Here is a 21126-nt window from a genome sequence, read left to right as displayed (position 1 = left end):
TTGCCTTCAATCTGGTATGTTTGTGGTTAGCTACAATATATCTCCTTGTCAAATGAGTGGTTTAACTTAGGGTTTTCATTTAACTCTGAGTTTGGAGGATTAGGAAAAAAAAAATCTAGAAACTTAGTTTGATAAATTTCCTTGCAGATAGAACTTAAGGAGAGAAGGCAGGGCTCTTGCCCAAAAAGGGTTTTCAGAAATTGGAAAGCTCACTAAATGACCCTGGTAGAGGTCTTTCATAGAAATTTACTGGATGGGGGCTGAAATGGTTAGCCCAGCCCCCATGCCAGGGGTCTAGGCACTTCAAGGTTTTCAGGACTGGAAGTAATTTGGCTGGAGGGAGGTATCAATGGGCAGCTCTTAGGTTCCAGCCTTAAGGTGTGGAGGTAGATTTGGAATTCCAGTTTAAAGATATACACAGTGCCAGAGCTTTGCCTGGAATTTCTAACTGTGCTGTGTGGTGTGGCTTTGGCTTTTCTCTCTCTGCTTGGACCTGTGAAAGCAGGCCAGCTTCTTCTGTCATTAGGGAACTTCCCCTCTATCTTCAATGAATCCCATAGTCCATAACTCCACCTAGTCTGGAAGTTCATCCCAATGACCTGAGGCTGTCTACTGCACATTCCAAGCTTGGAGATGGGCTAATTTTATCTTCTAAGAAAGAAATAAGGAAAGACAAGGTCCCATATCATATGCTTAGGTGCCTATTCCAACCTCCAGTGAAATTTTAGGGAAAAGAGGTAAGGAAAAATCTAGATTCCCCCTTATAGGCTTAAGGACATTTCTCCCCTACAGGCTCAAGGATATTACTTACTTTAACTTTCGGGAACCTTACCACCACCAAATTACCTCATTTTTATTAATCCAACCTTCTACCAGTTTAGCAGAGTCACTCTTGAGCACCCAACTGTCATGCCCATGTTTTAGTGTTGTCACAGTATAACTGTATATGTGATAGTACTATCTATTAATCACAGTATACTTGTATTCACTTTTTCTTCCATATATATTATATATCTTGAGGAGGGAATATTTTATGGGCCATTATATTTCTAATATTTATACAGCACCTGGGCTGTGTTTTTTCAAGTAGCTGATTGTAAAATTCATGGCTCCTGAAATGAGAATAATTTACAATCCCAGGAAATATTGAATTGTTCCATGCACATCTATCCAGAATATGGATTCACATCCTCCTGCTCTCTCACAACAGGACTAATACCTCAAATGACAGTGAATTCCAGCACCCCAAATATCAGGATGTAGTATAATAGAGCAGAATGTCACCTGATAGGATTCTAGAATACCTAGAGAGTATACCTAGTGGTATACACAAGTAGGCAGCCATGTCAATGGCTATTCACTATGAACTACAGTAAAACACAGCAACAAATTTATGAAGAACCGATAGGTCGAAGATATAGAATATTCCCAAGATCATATTGCTAAAAAGTCATTGCCCAAACCAGAGCCTCAGTTGTACAAAATTGTGTGTGTATCTGTATGTGTACTTGTTAATATGTGGGTATGCATGTTACATATATTTTGTATACAAAGTTTATTAGGTTGTATAGCAAATATGCTTAGGATGCACCTTGCATTTTAATACAGAGAATGCATTGTGTGCTAAGATATTGACAGGAATTGGCAGTGTAAGAGCCAATTTTTTGTGTCCCTGATTTAAGAAAAATATACTTCCTTTGTAGTTGTTACCTAATAGAGAGGAGGGAAGGAGAAGGGGGGGAAGGAGACAAGAAACCAGGGAAAGGAAAGAAGGAAAAGGAAAAGGGGAAAGGAATGAGCAAAGCAGGGGAGGGGGAAGGTGAAAAGTGTCCTTGTGGAATAATACCTAAGATTGTCCTCTAGCCTGCATACACACGTCCACATTTGTACAGGTGCTCTAGCAGGCTACATACGTATGTACACGCATGTGTGTGCATGTTAGGAGTATGTAGTTAAATAAGTAGTCAAGAGGCAGATACGTTAATTCAATTGCCACACTTTATTCACTCCAGAAACAAGTTAGTTTGGTCAAGTTCTGTCTTCTCTGATTCCTTCAAATATAGCCTAGTCCCGATACAGATCACCGCACAGCTCTTGGTCTGTGGGCAGTGTTTGGGTCAGCCCTTCTCCATCCGCCAGCCAACTCCAAATGGGGGCTCCCACGGGCTGCGTGGTCCTGTGGCGGGTATCAACATGGAGAGTAACGTGGAGTCTGTCTCTGTGGGTTGAGTGACAGCTTCTTCAGCTTTCTTTCTTTTTTTTTTTTTTTTCTAATGATGTTTTTTATTTATTTATTTGAGAGTGACAGACACAGAGAGAAAGACAGAGGGAGAGAGAGAGAGAGTGGGCGTGCCAGGGCTTCCAGCCTCTGCAAACGAACTCCAGACACATGCACCCCCTTGTGCATCTGGCTAACGTGGGACCTGGGGAACCGAGCCTCGAACCGGGGTCTTTAGGCTTCACAGGCAAGTGCTTAACCGCTAAGCCATCTCTCCAGCCCTTCTTCAGCTTTCTTGAGGGTTTTTGTAGTCTTTTTTTCTCCAGTCCTGATCCTCAGTTACTATGGTTATTATTAACCACCTTAGGGTTAGCTCATGTGCATATCAGTGCACAGCTGGCTGTGGCAGTGGCCTCTGGTTGTCATGGTGATGTCATCATTGCTAGGTGAGTGCCTCAGTAACTAGTTTACTAACTGGCGCCCCTAACACCCTAACAGTGTGCACACACAAACGACCCACATAAAACAGACTTTTTTTATGGTTAATGATCTGTATACACAATGCAGAGAGATAAAAAACTACTTTGCTCATTAAAATTTACAAGTATCAAGAGTAGTGTAACTGAGGATCCTCTGCAAAGTACTGCAAGTTCCAAAGCTCTCTGCCCATCACCTCTCTTCTCCATCCCTTACTGCTGGGCTGAGAAGGAATGTCACCCTCCGTCCCCAGCGTCTACCTCAGCACATCACACAAGGCCCCTCCTTCACAGGGCAGTTTCCTCCTCTGTGGACTTGTCTTGGCTCACTGTCCAGGTACTTCTTTCTTGCTCTTTCCTGCTTTCCCTTACTCCCACTTTCTTTCTGTCCTTCTTGTGGGCCCTCTTGCTTTCTCTTTGGTGTGTGTACCCCCTTTTCACTCTTCTTGGTTTCCTTCTTTCCTTCTCTCTGCTTCTTTCTCTTCACCTTCTCTTTCTTCCCTGTTTATAAAAACTTAAACTAAAAAGAAATAAAGGTTTGTTTTAGTGCCTCTATACTAATCCTTAAATCTAACAATATCAAGACTCTTTAACCAAGGAAGTTTCTTCAAGAATAAAGGATAGATTAGGTTCTCAGGCTGCTTCCAATTTTTTCTAAGCTTTAGTCAGTTAATGATTATCATCCATTTGCCATCTTCTCCAAGTTATACTAAACATTAATTATGAGAAAAGGTTTTAGTAGTTGTTAAATACAGCCTTATAGTCCAAACAGCGATATGGATTTCTGTTAAATCCTTCAGCTACATGAGCTGATTTCCTTTCCAAACAGCATTCTTTCAGTAACAAGGCAAATGGGTTTTCAGACTAACACAGCCTGCCAATGTATAGTGGTTATCTACTGGTCCTGTTGGCAGCACTCACATACCTCATATGTGATGTTTTGTATGAATCACTGTCCCCCGGGGCAACTTAGGGGTAACATAGTACTTGAAAGCATACTAAAGTGGCTGAAGATGATACATGTCCTCGAGTCTGTGGGGGATCTTGCCTCCTTTCCTTCGAGACCTTGCAGCCTCCACTTTGCTAGAGATCAGGTACATAAGGTTGGCGTCTGTTTTTTGTTTTCCTTTTCTTTACTAGAAGTGAAAATTACCCCTTCTAAGAAGTGCCTAAATACATGGCATGAGAACTAGATTGACTAGCTCAGTCCCCATCCAGTAAACTCCCATAACAGACCCCAACCAGGGTCTTTAGTTGGTCTTTTCCATTTCCTGGAACCCCTCCTGTCTTACAGCAGGAGCTCAGCCCCATTTCCTCCTCTTAAGCTCTATTATGAAAATCTTTCCAAACTTTACCCTCTATCTATGGTCTGTGGATTTTGGAAGTTCTGTGTGTCTATCAGCTTAGAATTATTGCCCACCCAAGAACTGAGGAAAGCTCCTTTGCACTCAAAGCACTCTGGTTCTCGTATTTGAAAGATGCTGTTTGAACTGTGGGGTAATGGAAGCTGAATATCAGTTTTCAAGACCGCAGAGGATGGGTACGTTAGGCTAGCATAAGGGAAAACTCTCCAAGACCCCCAAAGTATCTTTGGTACCTGCTAGACATTAGTCTAAAATTCATTAATGCTGTCTTTTCCCTGAGGGAAACTCATTAATGTTAAGTGGAGGGCCATAATGATGGAAGCAGGTGCTTAGATTCCCAAAGAGATTTTACTTGAAACTTCCTATTGCAATGTTTTCAGGAAGGTCTGAAGCACTGAAAGTGAAAGAGACTTGTATTGCTCCTGCTTGTCAAGAGTGAATATAGGCTGACTTTCATGGGTAAATGACAATTAATTCATGGGAAATAGACAAAGTAAATTATGTCCTGTCTTTGCTCCCCCACTTTTTTTTTTTTTTTTTTAAGCAAGGGGTAGTGGGACTAAAGCTCACTTTTTGGAATACATTTGCTACCTTTTCTGAAATTTATTTTCCATTCAAAAAATCTATTGCATGTTTGTCTTATTTTGATTAGCATCTACTAGTTCCACTCCATTCTGACATACAGTTTCTTCTACTTTGTACAAAAAGATCTGAAGCCAGTAGAGGTGGGTTTAATTTATAATTTGTTTGCTTAAGTAACTTCTTTGTGTTTTAGTTTCTTCATAAATAAAATGAGGACGTTGATAAAAAAAAAAAAACAAAACTTCTTTTAGTTGATTAAGAGGAAAAAAAACCCATGAAAGTACATTGTAATCCACTAAGTGCTGTGTGTGTATGTGTGCACTTACGCATGCGCAGTGGCTGCCTATCATACACACTCAATACAAAATAAGTATCTAGAATAACTTCATTGTTCATAGAGGGTGTTTTTATATCTATAAAATAAATGGAATTAAACATAACCCCTTCTCTCAAAGCAGTGAGTGTGTAAATAGCATTTAGATAGACATAAGACAATGCATAGAAGTCTACCATTCTATAAAAGGAAAATAGTCACAGTTGAAAGAAACAATCTCACATGAATACTTAATCTAGGCATTACTATGTACTAAAAGGTTATAAAAATTGAGCGATAGGAATTGTATTATCAGAAAATTTTGGTGTGTATATAAAAGAATGATAGAGGAGATGACTTTTTATTTCTTTTTTAGTTTTTGTAGCATTTGTTAACCTGTGAGAGTTGGAAATGTGCACCTTACTTGGGTAATGTCTGAGAGTTATGTAGTCATGCCTTAGGACAGAAAAATTCTGGCTTTGCTTGGGATAGGGTGATTAGATACTGTATATTAATTTTGGCAAATTACACTGGAGAGAGAGAGTTTATTTTCAAGCAGAGAGACAGAAGACAAAGTGAGAAAGGGTGTACCAGGGCCTCTAGCTACTGCAAACAAACTCCAGATGTATGTGCCACATTGTGCATCTGGCTTTATGTGGGTGCTGGGGAATCCAGCCCTGGCTGTTAAGCTTTGTAGGCAAGTGCCTAACTGCTGATCCATCTCTCCAGCCTCCAAGAGTTTTTACTAGAAAAATGTATTTCATAATTTTTAAGCTTTTGAGGTGAATTAGTTCTGCAAAAGTTTCCCTCACTAGCCTTTTTCTTGTGAGTATATCTGTAAAATAAAATTAGATACTTTATTCCTGGCTATAAAACTTGAGAAAAAATTCACTTAGAAGAGTAAAAGCACAATACAGAATTTTTGCATACAATTAAGGGTGTGTGTATGTGCGTGTGTGTGCGTGCGTGTGTGCACATTCATACATGCTTATGGTGGAGGACTATGGGACACTTCGGGTTTTCCTCCAAAAACAAGGGAGTTCAAAGGTATGTACCCTTAATCAGTTTTAAACATAGATCACCACTTTGAAATAAGTTTGAAAAAGCATACATGGCTTCTCAGAGAGGAAGGGAGAAATATGCTTTAAGTTGGCCTTTTAAAACAGCAGTCTTAAACACATTTTATGTAAAATGTAGTCATTTATTTCTTTATTGATAGGAGGCTTAGGAGATCATCTGGTATTAGTAACTAGGAAAATATTTTTTGGAATACTGTTTGTAAGTATGCTGGATGAGAGAGATTGATAACATGTGGACATCCAGTTTTGCAGCACGATTTGTTTAAAAGTTATCCATTCTATGATACATAATTTGAAGATCTTTGTCAAAAGTTAGTGGGCTATAGAAATGGGTTTACTTCTAGGTCATCTATTTTACATTTGTCTGTATGTCTATTTTTGTACCAGTACTGTGTTGGTTTGGTTACTGTGGCATTGCTACATAATGGGAAATCAAATATTGTGATACTTCTAGTATTGGTCTTTCTGCTTAGAATTGTTTTAACTATTCAGAATCTTTAGTGCTTCCATGTAAATTTTGAATTGTTTTTAGTACTGTGAGTGATGTTATTGAATTTTTTTGTGGGAGTTGTGTGGAATATGTAATTTTTTTTTGTAAAATAGCTATTTTATAATGTAAATTCTGCCAATCCATAAAACATGGAAGGTCTTTACATCTTCTGGTATCATCATAGATTTGTTTAGTGATTTAAAGTTTTCATTTTATCAGTCACTCATTTCTTTGATTCAAATGATTCCTAGCTTGTTTTTAAAGTTATTGATATGCTTTCACCACTTTCTCTCTCAGCAAATCTCAAGGTATTAATTTTTTTAATGTTGGCTTTTGTTTACTAAAAATTTACTACATGTATTCATGGAATATAAAGAGAAGTTTTCTGTTGGAGTATTAAGTATAGGATCATATCATCTGCTTTTTTCTCTTGGTTAGAGAAAACTTTTGGTTAGAGAACCTTCTCTTTTGAGAAGGCAGTGACCTTGGGATGACTCAGAAAGCACCATGGTGCTCAGAAGAAGTGACAGATGATTGCTCAGCACTGAAATATCTCTATCACACCTTCCAAGGCTCAGGGTCCATTGGAGAAGAGGTGGCAGAAAGAATCTAAGAGCCAAAGAAAGGATAGAACTCCTTACAACATGCTCCTGCAGACACAAAATGGCCTGAATATTCATGACATCGCAGTGCCTGACACTACCTACATAAGACCTTCATAATAGGAAAAGATCATTACATCAAAATAAAAGACTGAGGGGAGAGGGAATATGACAGAGAGTGGAATTTCAAAGGGGAAAGTGGGGGTGAGGAGGAAATTACCAGAGGTTATTGTCTACAGTTATAGAAGTTGTCAATAATAAAGAAATTAAAAAGGAGAGGGCACTGGAGAGATGGCTTAGCAGTTAAGGCATTTATTTGCCTGCAAAGCCAAAGGATACCGGTTTGATTTTTTTTCCAGGACACACGTAAGCCAGATGCAAAAGGGGGTGCATGCATCTGGAGTTCATTTGCAGTAGCTGGAGGTCCTGCCCTGGTGTGCCCATTCTGTCCCTGCCTCTCTCTCTGCCTCCCCCCACCCCTCTGCCTCTTTCTAGCTCTCAAATAAATAAAATAAATATGTGTGTGAACAGAAGTGCTTACCAGGCAGTTTGGTGAGCATACTATACACATTTAGTCAGACACCAGCAGACATTACACCCCTAGGGCTCATGACCACCCGTTTTGTAGGTTTTCAGTATCAGGGATATATTCCCTCCCACGGAGTGGGCCTCCAGTCCATTTAGAGAACAGTTGGTTTCCCCCATAACAGACATGCCACTATTTTACATGTTGGCTCATGTGGCCTGTTAGGTTTTGATTAGCCTCCCTCTACCTTTCCTTTACTCAGTCTGTTCCCCTGACCTCACTTAGGCATTTTCACCCCATTAGTCTATTCTACTTGCATATATACAGTATCATCCTATTAAGGCCTCCCTTTCTAGTCCCTTTATATCCTTTCTACTTTACTGGCCTCTGCTACTGAGTTTATTCATACTCACATTTGTAGCTAGGATCTACATATGACAGAGACCATTGTTAGCTCTGAAGTATCTTGGTTGAGTTTTATTTTATTTTTAGTTTGGATTACTTGTCTAAAGGTGAGAGTCCATTATTGCATCAGGACTTACCTGGCTTTTATGCCCGTCAATGCTTATGAAATTGGGAGCCTCTAACAATTGGCACACATATGTTTACAATCTTTTGGATAAATTGTTGTTAATATGTGATGGTATTCTTAAAAATCACTTCTAAGTTTGGTCTAAAGTCTTATCACATATAACAATAGCTTTGGTAGCTTGTGTTTTGCTTTTGTATGCTTACTAGATCACGTCCATCCTTTGACTTTTGGTCTGTGATTATACTTGCCAGTGAGATGTGGTCCTTGGAGACAACAGACAATTGAATCTTGTTTTGAATCCAGTCAGTTTATCTATGTGTCTTTAGTGGTGAGTTCAGTTGAGGCCACTTATACTAAGGTTATTATTTAGAACTATTTTTAATTCTTGTAATTTATTCTTTGCTTTACTGATTGTTGGATTTTTTTTTTTCTTCTTTTCCTTAGTAGCTGGGGTTTGTTGATTTACTGTGCTGAACATGGATTACTTCCTAGCCTTCCTTTGTTCATTTCTTTCCCTCTTGAAATTTAATTTTTTTCTATGCTGTTGTGAGAGTGTCTGTTTTCCTGTGTATATTATTACTATTTAAAAAACATGTTCTATGGTGCGGGCTTGGTGCTCTTGAACTGCCTTATTTCGTGCTTGTCTTAAAATGTCCTTATTTCTGCTAGATACAGTAATCTTGGTTGGAAGGTATGTGCCTTCTTGACTTTTAGGGTTGCTAATTAAAGATCTTATGTTGAAGTGTTGTCTTTGTAGTTGAATTGCCATTTTCCCCTTTAGGCCCTTTAATGTTACTTTGTTTTGTGTTTTCAACATCTTGATTATAGCATGTTGAGAGAGATGTTGTGTTCTAGCTATGGCTGTGGGAATTCTAAATTACTCTTCTGTTTATAAACATTTCTTTCTGTGGATTTGGGGAGGTTTCTGCTATGTTTTCATTAAATAGTGTATGCTTTTAGCTGTTATTCTTTTAATTTAATTTAATTTAATTTTGTTTTAGAGAGAGTTGAGCTCATCAGGGCCTTCAGCCACTGCAAATGAACTTCAGCCATGTGCACAACCGCTTGTGTGCATCTGCTTTACATGGGATCTGGAGATTCGAACATGAGTTCTTAGGCTTGGCAGACAAGTGCCTTAACTGCTAAGCCATCTGTCCTGTCTTTAGCTTTTCATCTAAGTTTGTATCCTACAGATTTGTAGGGTTGACGTCTTAATGGGCTTTGGGGATGCTTTCCTTTTTTTTTTTTTTTTAATCTCCAACATTTCTATTTTATTATTTGTTTTTGAAAAAATCTCAATTTCCTTGCTAAACTTTTCTTCCTTGTTGGTGACATTTTTATCCAGATTGCTCATATTCTCATCCAGCTTGTTGCCCTTTTCCTGTGTTCTGCTTACTTCCCCTCCAGGTTATCAGTTTAATTCATCTGTTCTCTTGTAGCCTTTTAAGGTCATTGACTAATTTTTACAAGTAAACTCTTGAAGACTTCACCAAGAATTTTTACCTATTTAAATGTTTTTGAATTGAGTAATTGTGGCATTATAACATTCTGGACCAGTCATCTTACCTTGTATTTTTAAATTTTGTGTTCCTGTTTTATGATATGCATATGTGCTGCATTTTTATCGTATAGTTTTATTTGTAGATCTTTTTATTGGGCAGCCTGTTTTTAAGAATTCCAACTCCAGTACTACTTAGGAAAAAACAAATGGCTATAATAACAACTTTAAAAATAAAAATGTCTAAACTAATGCAAATTTATGTTTTGAAGTTAAAAATTAGAGTGAATGTAGTAATACTAAATGAGTGATATAAAGAAAAGAGACCAAGAAATCTGGAAAACAGAAGCCAAGGAAGATTAAATGAAAAGAGTGAGAAGACTAATGAAGTGGAAAGGAAGATAAAGATTAGGTAATAGTAAATAAAATAAAAACGAAAACAAAATACTCTCAACAATGAGTATGCTCAGCAGTAAACTTAGATATGTGTAAGCATGGAAATAAAGACTGAGGAGAAGAATGAATTGGTGACTTGCTTGAGTTTAGGTCCCCAGCACCTGTGTAAGAAGCCAGGCTACCTGTAATCCTAGCTCTGGGGAGCACAGAAAGGATCCCTGGGTTTCCTGACCTGGGAGGATAGTCAAATCAGTGAGTTCTACGTTTACTGAGAGACCCTGGGTGAAAAACAAGGTAGGAAATGATTGAGGAAAACATTTAACATGAATCTATGCTCTACTCACATGTGCATGCATATACAGGCATGCTTGATGAAACACATGCACACACAGATACATACATTACATACATACCACATACAGAGAAAAAGGGACTGAGTGGTTTAATTCAGGTGTCACCCATAACTCAGGTGTTCTGAGTGGTAGGTTCCAGCTGATGGCAATTTGGGAATTAATGCCTCCTGAGGGTAGTGTATTGTTGGGCACAGGCTAAATTGATGTTATAGCCATCTTCCTCTTGCTAGTGTTTGGCACACTCTCCTGTTGCTGCTGTTCATTTGATAGTGGCCAGGAGATGATGTCCACCCTCTGCTCATGCCATCATTTACCCCTGCCATGGAGCTTCCCCTTGAGTCTGTAAGCCAAAGTAAGCCCCTTTTCCCCCACAAGCTGCTATTGCGTAAATGTTTTCTGCCAGTAAAACAAACCTGACTGCAACAGGGACTAAAGTTTTTTTTTTTTTTTTAATGAGTTTATTTTTTCCTTTTTTTTTTTTTTTTGACAGAGAAAGAAGGAAGAGGGGGTGGGAGGGGGGGAGAGAGAATGGTCACGCCAGAACCTCCAGCCACTACAAATGAACTCCAGACACGTGCCTTGTGCATCTGATTGTCATGGGTCCTGGGGAATCTAACCTGGGTCCTTTGGCTTTGCAGGCAGATGCCTTAACCACTAAGCCATGTGTTTAAAAATAAGATAAAATCAAAATGTTAAAAATAAAAACATACTAAAAATATGGATAAAAGGTGAAATAGGGCAAAAAGGAAGAAGAAAAAAGAATGAAAAGAAAAATTTCTAACAATATAAAAATTCCTAAACAGTATTAGATAAATATTTGATATGAATAAAAACCGGAAAATTTAGAGCTGGAGAGATGGTTTAGTAGTTAAGGCACTTGCCTACAAGCCAATGGACCCAAGTTCTATTACCCAGGACCATTTAAACCAGATGCACAAGGTGGTACATGCATCTGGTTTGATTGCAGGGCTGAAGACCCTGGCATACTCTCTATCTGCTCTCGCTCTCTCTCCTCAAATAAAGTAAATAAAATAAGTAGATAGAAAACATTGCTAATTATGAAACAAAATAAAAAGAGAAATACAAGGATCAAACTCTAATGGAGGAAAAAGACACAACATTGTATTAGCTAATTTCTGGGGCTTTGTAGCTTGGAAATTGCAAGTTCCACCCAAAGGGCATGGAGCGTCTGCTGCATTTGTGGACACCTCTCATTCCTTTGGTTCTTTTGGTGGACAGCCCGTATTGGTCACATGTCTGTCCAACCTGTCTTCACTGTATTAGCTTTCCTATTTTTGCATGCCAGGGACCCCTGCTGGTCACAGTGAGTTTTTCTGTCCACTGGAATGGCTAATGTTGTAACGAGGTTGGATGAGGGTCTCCCGAGTCAATGTGTTGGTACTCTGAGAAATAGCCACAGTCCTGAGATCTGAACAGGCAGAAGACCTGTCTTCATACTCTCAAGTTTAAGTTAAATCTCCCTCACTGCTCAAGGGAGATCTACTTAGTGACCTCAGGGAGGCTCAGGACTGTCAAATTGCAGTGTGATTATCATCTGAAGAGATTTGTCCCAGGTTGCTGAAGTCAGGCTGCTACACTTACCTGTCTGAGCAGAGTCTCTCCAGCCATCCCTTTTCAGTCATTGTACCACCTGCTCTCCAGAGCTGCTAAATTGGCCTGTATTTCACTTTGGGGCTGTGGCAGGTTCACTTCCAGCTCTCAGACCTGACCTGTGGATGTCCCTGTTCTCAGGCCCCCAGGGTAGCTTATTTTAAAGTAATAGGATCTCTGTCAAGATGGTTTTCATCCACTAAAGTCCTATAGACTGACAGAACCATCTTGGGGGAAGCATCTCTGGATCACCAAAACCCATGACTGGATTTGAGGCATGTGATGTCTGTGGGTTTGTCCTGAGGGCAGCATTGCAAGTCTCTCTTCATTCACCAGGATGGCTGGGTTAACTTTTGGACAGGATTTTTGCTTCCTCTTATACCCTCGTCCCAGATAACTGCAGCTGCTGGAGCTATGCTTGGCTGCCTTTGGATAGCTTTTTAGCTGCATCACCTGTCTTTTTTTTTCCTTCCAGTTTTCACCTGTTCTATAACTGCCTTTGTGAATATCTGAATCTGAAGTTCTTCCTCTTTGTCTCTGGAAGGCAGCTGTGCTAACCACTGGACCATAAATACTGCCCCTTTCTCTCTTTGGAATACAGTCTATTTTTTTCAAAAAAATGATTAAAGTTTTTATTGTGTGTTTGAGAATGTGAGAGGACATTCATGATAAGCACATATATGCTATTATGTGTATATGATGAGGCCAGAGGACAACTTTTTAGTGTTGGTCTTTGCATTCTACCTTGTTTTGTTGTTGTCCCCCCGCCCCACCACCCTTATTCACAGATGCATTTGCCAGGGTTTTTCTGGTACTCAAACTTCTTGATTCTTTCCTGTCTCCACCTCTGTTTCTCTTTGTAGGTATGCTGGAATTACAGATACCTTCACTGTGTGTCCAACACAGCAAGCCTCTTAGCCCCTAGAGTCTGTTCATACATTGATTCGTCTTACTAATGGGTCACATGGAGACAGCTTCTAGTCTGCATGTTTCCTGGTGCATGCCTTTAATACCAGCACTTGGGAGGCAGAGGTAGGAGGATCCTTGTGAGTTTGAGGCCAGTCTGGAACTACAGAGTGAGTTCCAGGTCAGCCTGGGCTAGAATGAGAACTTACTTTGGAAGAAAACAACAACAAAAACTACAGGAAATATAGAAACTCAGGAACGTGAGCTGAGGAGTATAGCCCAGTGTTAAAGCCCTTGTCTTCCATGCGCAAGTCCCACTCTCTTAAGAATCCCTTTAAGCTCCCACCCAAATTATGCATATGTTAACATTTGGCTTTTATTACCTCCTTCTGCTTGTAAAGTGATAGGTGCTCACAAAAGCTGAGGCAACCGTAACACTTTTCTTTTTCCGGAGATAAGTACCATTTTGAATTAAATTTATATCATTGCCATTGAATACAACTAAAAATCTTTTATTTATTTATTTATTTCAGAGAGAGATAGAGAGAACATGAACATGTTAGATCCTCCTGCCACTGCAAAGGAACTCCACATACCTGCACCACTTTGTGCATTGGTTTTAAGTGGGTGTGGGGAATTGAACTCAGGTCTTAACGGTTTACAAGCAAGAACCTTTAACTGCTGAACCATCTCAAGCCTTAAAAGGTTTCTTTTTTACTACAAGTATATCTATCCATAAACAATGTAACTTCTGTTTTGAATATTGTACTAAAATAAAAGTGTATGATTGTAGTTATCTTTGTAAGTCCCCACATGGAGAACTGCAATAATGTTATGATTTTTATCACAGTATGGCATTCAAAACACATGAAATATTTGCCTGGCATATCTTGCTGACCTAATCTACAGAATTCATTTTATGTTGCAATATAGTACATATAATTTGCATAGAATGTATGTATATATGTGTATATGTATGTGTGTATTTCTATCTGTCTATAGAGAGAGATGCTTGAACATAGTTATACCCATGGAAGTGTGAAACATAGTAACACCTTTCTTCCCTCTGGCCATTTACTTTAATAGATAATACTTTTTTTTTTTTTTTAACCATTAAATGAGAATGTTACCAAGCTCATGTTGAAATCTGTGAAATATAGAACAACTTGGACTTGGGCCTCAAGTTAGAATCTTCTGAGAATATATCTCATGAAAAAGGACAGGATTCTATTGGGATTATTGTATTACATTTTGAGTAATACTGATTTTTAACATTGTTCTTGGGCAGGAATGATTCCTCCTCTGTAAAGCCATTTTCAATAACCTTGACATTCCACGATCTCCCTACTACTTTCTTCTTTTAATTGCATAATACTTCATTGAGAGACAGGACTACATGATGGATACTGTGAACATATGTAAGTACTGAGATAGCAAGGGAATATTCTCCTTTTAACCTTTTATTATGGACAACTTCATAATTATAAATAATAAACCATGAAAATTCCTTTCCCTCCCCCATTTTCCCCTTTACAAATCCACTTTCCATCATGTCCCCCCAGTCTTTTATTTTTGTCATCGTTTTTACCTCCTATTATTGAGGGTCTTGTTTAGGTAGTACCAGGCACTGCAAGGTCAGGTATGCCCAGGCCATTTTGTGTCTGGCAGAGTGCATTGTAAGCAGTCCTACCCCTCCTTTGGCTCTTACATTCTTTCTACCACCTCTTCCACAATGGACCCTGAGCCGTGAACGGTGTGATGTCTCAGTGCTGAACGCTCCGCTGTCACTTCTTCTCAGCTCTCTGATACCTTCTGAGTCATCCCCTAGGTCACTGCCATCCGAAAAGAGAAGCTTCTCTTACCAAAAGTGAAAGTAGCATGCATATCATGGTGTGAACATGAAGAGAAGTGCTTACCAGGTAGTTTGGTGAGTGCACAAGCACACTCTCACTTGCTCTCCGTATACACACACACACACACACACACACACATACACGTATGTATATATATTTTATCTATATATTTTTTCTTTTATCATGGTAGGGTCTCGCTCTAGCCCAGGCTGAGCTGGACTTAGGATGGCCTCAAACTCATGGCAGTCCTCCTACCTCTGCTTCCTGGGATAAAAGGCATGTGCCACCATGCCTGGCCTGTGTGAGCATAATATATATATTTAGCCAGACATCAGTAGACATTATACCCCTAGGGCTCATGACCTCCCTTTTCATAGGCTTTTGACCAAGTTTTCAGTACCAGACATGTATTCCTTCCTGTGGAGTGAGCCTCCAATCCAATTAGATAGTGGTTGGTTTCTCTTATAGCAGACATGCCATTATTGCACCCATTGCCTCATCTGTCCTAGCTGGCCAAACTTTAGGCTTTCAGTGTCCACTGTTGTTTATCTCTACTGTTGACTTCTCGCTTTCATAGGGCTGCATGCAGCATAGATTTTTCCAGCTTTCTGTCAGCTGGTCTATAGGGAAGAGGTTTTCAGCTCATCTTTAGCTTGATTTCTCGGTGACCTTGCAGCCCAAGCATGTGGAGTCTTCAGCAATAGTCTTACCATCTAGTTCTGGTAGGAAAGCTGTAAGGTTCGTGAATACCAGACTACACACAACGACGCTGAGGCAGTACAAGAGCTATTTACTGGGGGTCCAAACTGTCAAGTTGTCTCATGGGGGGGCGTGGCATGAGACTGGATAATTTGGGTTTTTATAGTTTTTCTTTTTGGGAGGGAGATGTAGAAGACAAAGAACTGAGGAATTCAGGGAGAGCAGGGACCAAGCTAAGGGAGGTAACAGTCTGAGAATGGATTGCCATCTGCAGAAGAGGAGCCAGGTTGTCTAGACAGGAAAACTGTGGCCGGGTACATTGATAGCTCAGGGGAGTGATGACTAGGCAATGTAAACATTTGAAGTTGCACCAGTCAGGCTGCTGTCCTTTTCTTCCTTCATCTCAACTCTATCTTGGGACTCTTGTCTTATCTAACAAGACCAAGACCCTTGGCAGTAGTCTGTAATGTATTGGGGGCATCAGGGAACTTCCTGGCCAGTAACTCACTGGAAGGTATCCTATCCCTGGCAATGCTTGTTACTTTACTGCCTCTCTCTCTTATTTTTTATTGTATTAATTTTTTAATATTAGAGAAAACATTAGCTGGGCATGGTGGCACACACCTTTAATCCCAGTTCTCAGGAGGCAAAGAGAGGATCTCCCTGAGTTTGAGGTCCCCCTAAGACTCCATTGTGAATTCCAGGTCAGGGGAAAAAAAAAAAAACACACACACACACACACATGGCATGATGCTGCTAACATGAAATCCTAGAACTATGATAAATTATGGCAGTGGAGATGGTTGTGCATTTGCTATAAATCTTTAAGAAGCCAGGTGTGGTGGTGCATATCTTTAATCCCAGCACTTGGGAGGTAGAGGTAGGAGGATCATGTGAGTTCAAGACCAGCCTACATAGTAAATACATAGTAAATTCCAGTTCAGTCTAGCTAGAGTAAGATCCTACCTCAAAAAACAAACAAACAAAAAAAACCACCACCCACACAAACAACAAACACAAACAACCACCACCTCAAATTGTGTGTTTAGTATTAGTGAATTAATGAGTGAATATCATTTATGTAAATTAGATTTCAATAAAGCTTAAATTTTTAAAAAGAAAAAAACTTTGCATTGTGCTTTCTTCCCTTTTATATGTTTCTTTTAAGAAGTAGTCATTTAACTTGCAGTTTGAGGTCAACTAGGCCTGGGAGACAATCTAACTAAACAGGCCCATAAGTACCCTAACTTGAATCTTTTCCATGGAGACTAAGCTGGGGCAGGCTTTTTGTTTCCTCTTTTCTCTGGGTTCGCAGATTATTTGTGAGCAGCTCTCTAGGTTAGAGACTTATTTCTAAGTTAACGTCCTATGGTGTATAGCCATTAAAGAACAGAATTATTAAATTTGATCTGTTCCTACCTGAAGTACTAACCAAAGTGATCCTTTTCTTTAATGTCAGTGGACTCGAACAACTCAAAACTCTCAGGGAGAGGATCCCTTGAACTAAAGAATGAGGTATGGGCTGGAGCCCTGCCAGAATTCAGCTGAGTGGCAATGTGAAAACCCTTGCTGATATACTACTTCATAGCTCTCATCTTCCCTTAGAGAAGTGGAGTGAGCTTTTGAGATGCCCAGGTTCTGTTGCTGTGGTTACTATCTTTACTTGAGACAGGGATGAGAACTCACATTTATTTCATAGCACCGTGCTTAATACTGAGCACTATGGAGGTTTGTGAATGAAAACAATCCATATTTCATTAGACATTTTTATCAAGTGGGTCATCTCAAAAATTGAATTGTTTTAAACAAATTGCTTTTTATATTAAAGTATTACTAATGAGTCTATTTTTTTCTTCCTCACCTTCTGCAGTATGCCGAGATTTTGCTGTCTTGGAGGATCACACCTTGGCTCACAGCCTTCAGGAACAAGAGAGTGAGTAATGGCTCTTATGCACAGGCCTTCAGTTAGTTGTAATGGTAGCTTGAGGCTGGTTTAAGTGTGAGGTGGGGATTCACTAGGTTACACCCTATAACCACCTCTGTGAATTCTTCTAGACAAATGATACCTGAACAAAGAATGAATTCTTCAGTGCCTTGAAGTAAGACAGTAAAGGATAAGGAAAGTGCTGAGCACATAGGAAAAGATATAAACCTATTTGGGGTGTGTCAGGCTTGTGTACGAATGATTTTTGCCCTTTGAATATGGACCTGACATTATTCCCAGGCAATAGTATTGTGGATTTCTGAGTCCTCATTTATGAGTTCATGATCTGTGAATCCTTAGAGTGGCAACACTCAGTAACAGAAAGAACAGTGGACCTGGCATAGAGTATTTGTGTAGAAGGCCTGGCAGTGCCACTCTTAATGTCACATGACTAAAACTAAATTATTCATTTTAGTTCTCTTTGTTCAATAAAAAATGGAATAATTCCTATGTTTTTTAGCAAGTATTACTGAAAATGAAACTGTGTGTATAAAGGGCTTTTTTCTGCTGAAGTCCTCTTAGTTAATGGGTTTATTAACAAGCTAGAGCACTGTAACTCCTTCTCAACCCTCTGTCCTAGTTGAGCATCATTTGGCATCAAACATTCAGCGGAACCGTTTGGTCCAGCATGACCTCCAGGTTGCTAAGCAGCTCCAAGAGGAAGACCTGAAAGCCCAGGCTCAGCTCCAGAAGCGTCACAAAGATCTGTGAGGATTTGGGGAGTGGGCCTGCTATGAGGAATGTCTGTGGAGCAGAGGCTAGGGCAGGGGAGGAGACTCCTCCTGTCCCTCTAATTCTGTTTTAAGATTGGATTACAGATCTTGTAGTTTTCTTTGAAAATTATCTTTGTCATTAGAACACTGAATAGGGTCCTATGGATCATGCTAAGAACTCTGACTTTGAGCCAGTTGGTTGACCCATTTTCCTTACCCATGACATGAAGAAAATAATCTCTTCTGACTCGCAGATTTTTTTATGGAATACTATGAAATAGAAACATAAAGCAAGACCTAAAACCTATGAGGTGCTAAGAAGATTGCTTAGCAGTTAGGGATACTTGCTTGCCAAGCTATCTGGCCTGGATACCATTCCCCAGCCACCCATGTAAAGGTAGACAGATATTTGTTTGCAGTGGCAAGAGACCCTGGCACACCCCACACAGGTGTTAACTAAGTTTGTGAATAACACTGGGATTGTTTACTATTTTTTAATCCAATTTTGTTGCTCCTGCTTAAGCCCCTTGTTTTTTTAAGAAGCAGATTGTTCTAGAAAACCCTGAACTGAACTGTATGCTGTTTTTTTTTTTTTTTTTTACATCACTTCAATATCTCTACAAATTGTCTCCTCCAATAATGGACACATGCATGGAAATGATTATTTCAAAGGTCCTTCCAGCAGCAGGACTTGTTACTCTTTTGTAATATTTTAAAACTCATAGGGTCCATTTCTTCTCTTAAAGTAGCTTTTAAATCTCAACATCTAATGGTAGTGTTAAGTACAAAGTAATTATGTTGAGGAAGAAAGAGTAAAGAGAGGCATGAAGAGACTGTATAATTTAATTTAATGTCACATTCAGGTAAAATAGAAAAGCTGGGGCTGGTAAGATAGCTCAGTCAGTAATGGCTTGCCATACCTTCATGAGGACTGAGTTTGATTTCCCTAGAAGCCAAGTAAAAATGCCACATGTGATGGCATGTGCACTGGGGAGGCAGAGAGATAGGAGGGTCTCTGGGGCCAGTTGGCCAGCCAATCCTACCAGCAAGCTCCAGCCTAATGAGAAACCCTGTGTCAAAAAGGGAGACTAGTATTCCTGAATAATGACACCCAAAGCTGTCCTGTAGCCTCAGCATATGAGGACATACACATGCCCCTGCACACAGACATGCACCTCCCCAGCACATGCATACACACATGAGAAAAGAGAAAGGAAAATGGGAAAGCCCATCATTTTTACTACTTTTGAGGAAGGCTTTATCTTTCCATTCATTGCTCTTACTATACATTTGTGTGTGTGTATGTGTGTGTGTGTGTGTACACAAGCAAGTAAACTTTTTTTGGGAGGGGCAGAGGGTTTCGAGGTAGGGTCTCATTCTAGCTCAGGCTGACCCTGGAATTCACTATGTAGTCTCAGGATGGCCTCGAACTCTCAGCAATCCTCCTACCTCTGCCTCCCAAGTGCTGGGATTAAAGACATTTGACACCACACTCTGCTGTATGCTGCAAGTAAGCATTTTTATTGACTTAAACCTGCCACCATCAGCAGTATTGGAGACAATAGGTATGAACAAGACATACTGTTCATGAAAATAACCGGAATAGTCTATTGGTAGAAGTATACACATTCATTACAGAAAGTTGGCTTATTAATTTCATATGTATATGAAGAGAAGAGTGGAGAAGCTTCATATCCTAATTATGATCTTTAGTTATAAAGGATTTTTATAATGAAAATTGTGTAAAACTATTCTGGCCAGAAGGAATACTACGTAGAAGAGCAGGAAGTAAGAGGGCCTGAAATTCCATGATAGCTACAAGAAATTAAGTATTGTTGGAGTACAGAGTATGATGGGGGAATTAAGTAAGAGATGAGACCAAAAACAAAATAAAAAGAGCTAGACCAAAAGTTAAATTATGTTGAGGAATTATGTTTTATAGATTCAATGTTATATAGTAGGGAACCTTTGAAGGAGTATAGTGATAATACTGGGATCCACTTCAGGGGCTGGTGTATAAGGGATCGCAGGGGAAAAATGTAGGCAGCTGCTGAGCAGTAGTCAGATGGAGACATGATGAGGTCTGGATTAAAAGGAGAAGCAATGGAATTGAGACAGTCTGAAGCTCCTGTGTCCCATATGCAGGTCAGGTGAGAGCCAGAGCTAGGATGTTTCAGATTGAAGAGAACACTCTATATGATTCACATTTGTTAAGGTGACCAGTCCTAAGGTTGATGTGAAGTTGAAAATCTTGGATTATAGTAATGTCAGAGTATAATGACAGTATTTGGAGATAATTACAACAAACCACTTTAAAGTATAAATCAGTGGTTGTAGTGTGGTGGATTGTCTGTTTTAGGACTGGGAGGCATGGGGACCTGAATTTGGATTCTTAACTCCTATGGAAAAACTGGCCATGGTGGTGCATACCTGTAATCCCAGTGCTGGAGAGGCAAGGGCAGGAGATCCTTGGGGCTTGGTGGCCCGTTTTTCTTACTGAGTCAGTGAGAGACGCTGTCTCAAAAAATAAGGTGAAGAGCAATTGAGGAAGAAACCCAATATTGACCTTTGACATCTGCATCCACATGCATGTGCACACATACTCATACACATATGAACCACATGCTTGCATACCATGTAAGTACACATACGAATAAAAGTTTATACAGACTAAGGCCTTCATGACCCCACAGTGAATACCAACAACCCCACTGAGGATGACACCCTGGGAAATGGGTATGGGGGCAAAGGGATGAAAGAATATAATGTTTTATAAAATAAAAATAAAAAGCCGGGTGTAGTGGTGCATGCCTTTAGTCCCAGCACTCGGGAGGCAGAGGTAGGAGGATTACTGTGACTTAAAGGCCACCCTGAAGTCTCAGTGAATTCCAGGTCAGCTTGGCTAGAGTGAGACCCTGCCTTGAAATACCA

The 21126-nt window shown here is 39.7% G+C and overlaps 1 protein-coding gene across 3 annotated transcripts in view; it reads left to right on the top strand.

Annotated features, from left to right (window-relative positions):
* Ccdc50 (coiled-coil domain containing 50) overlaps window positions 1–21126 on the top strand; it is a 70984-nt gene that overhangs the window by 11469 nt on the left and 38389 nt on the right. For all 3 annotated transcript variants that reach the window (XM_004654263.3, XM_045149295.1, XM_045149294.1), the window contains exons 2-3: window positions 17369–17431; window positions 18063–18189. In XM_004654263.3, coding sequence (XP_004654320.1) covers window positions 17369–17431; window positions 18063–18189 — 190 coding nt within the window. The remainder of the gene's footprint in view (window positions 1–17368; window positions 17432–18062; window positions 18190–21126) is intronic.

The sequence above is a fragment of the Jaculus jaculus genome, chromosome 5 (assembly GCF_020740685.1).
Source record: "Jaculus jaculus isolate mJacJac1 chromosome 5, mJacJac1.mat.Y.cur, whole genome shotgun sequence".
NCBI classification, from domain to species: domain Eukaryota; kingdom Metazoa; phylum Chordata; class Mammalia; order Rodentia; family Dipodidae; genus Jaculus; species Jaculus jaculus.
Note: the sequence above shows the minus strand (reverse complement) of the source record. Positions and strands in the feature narration are given on the sequence as shown.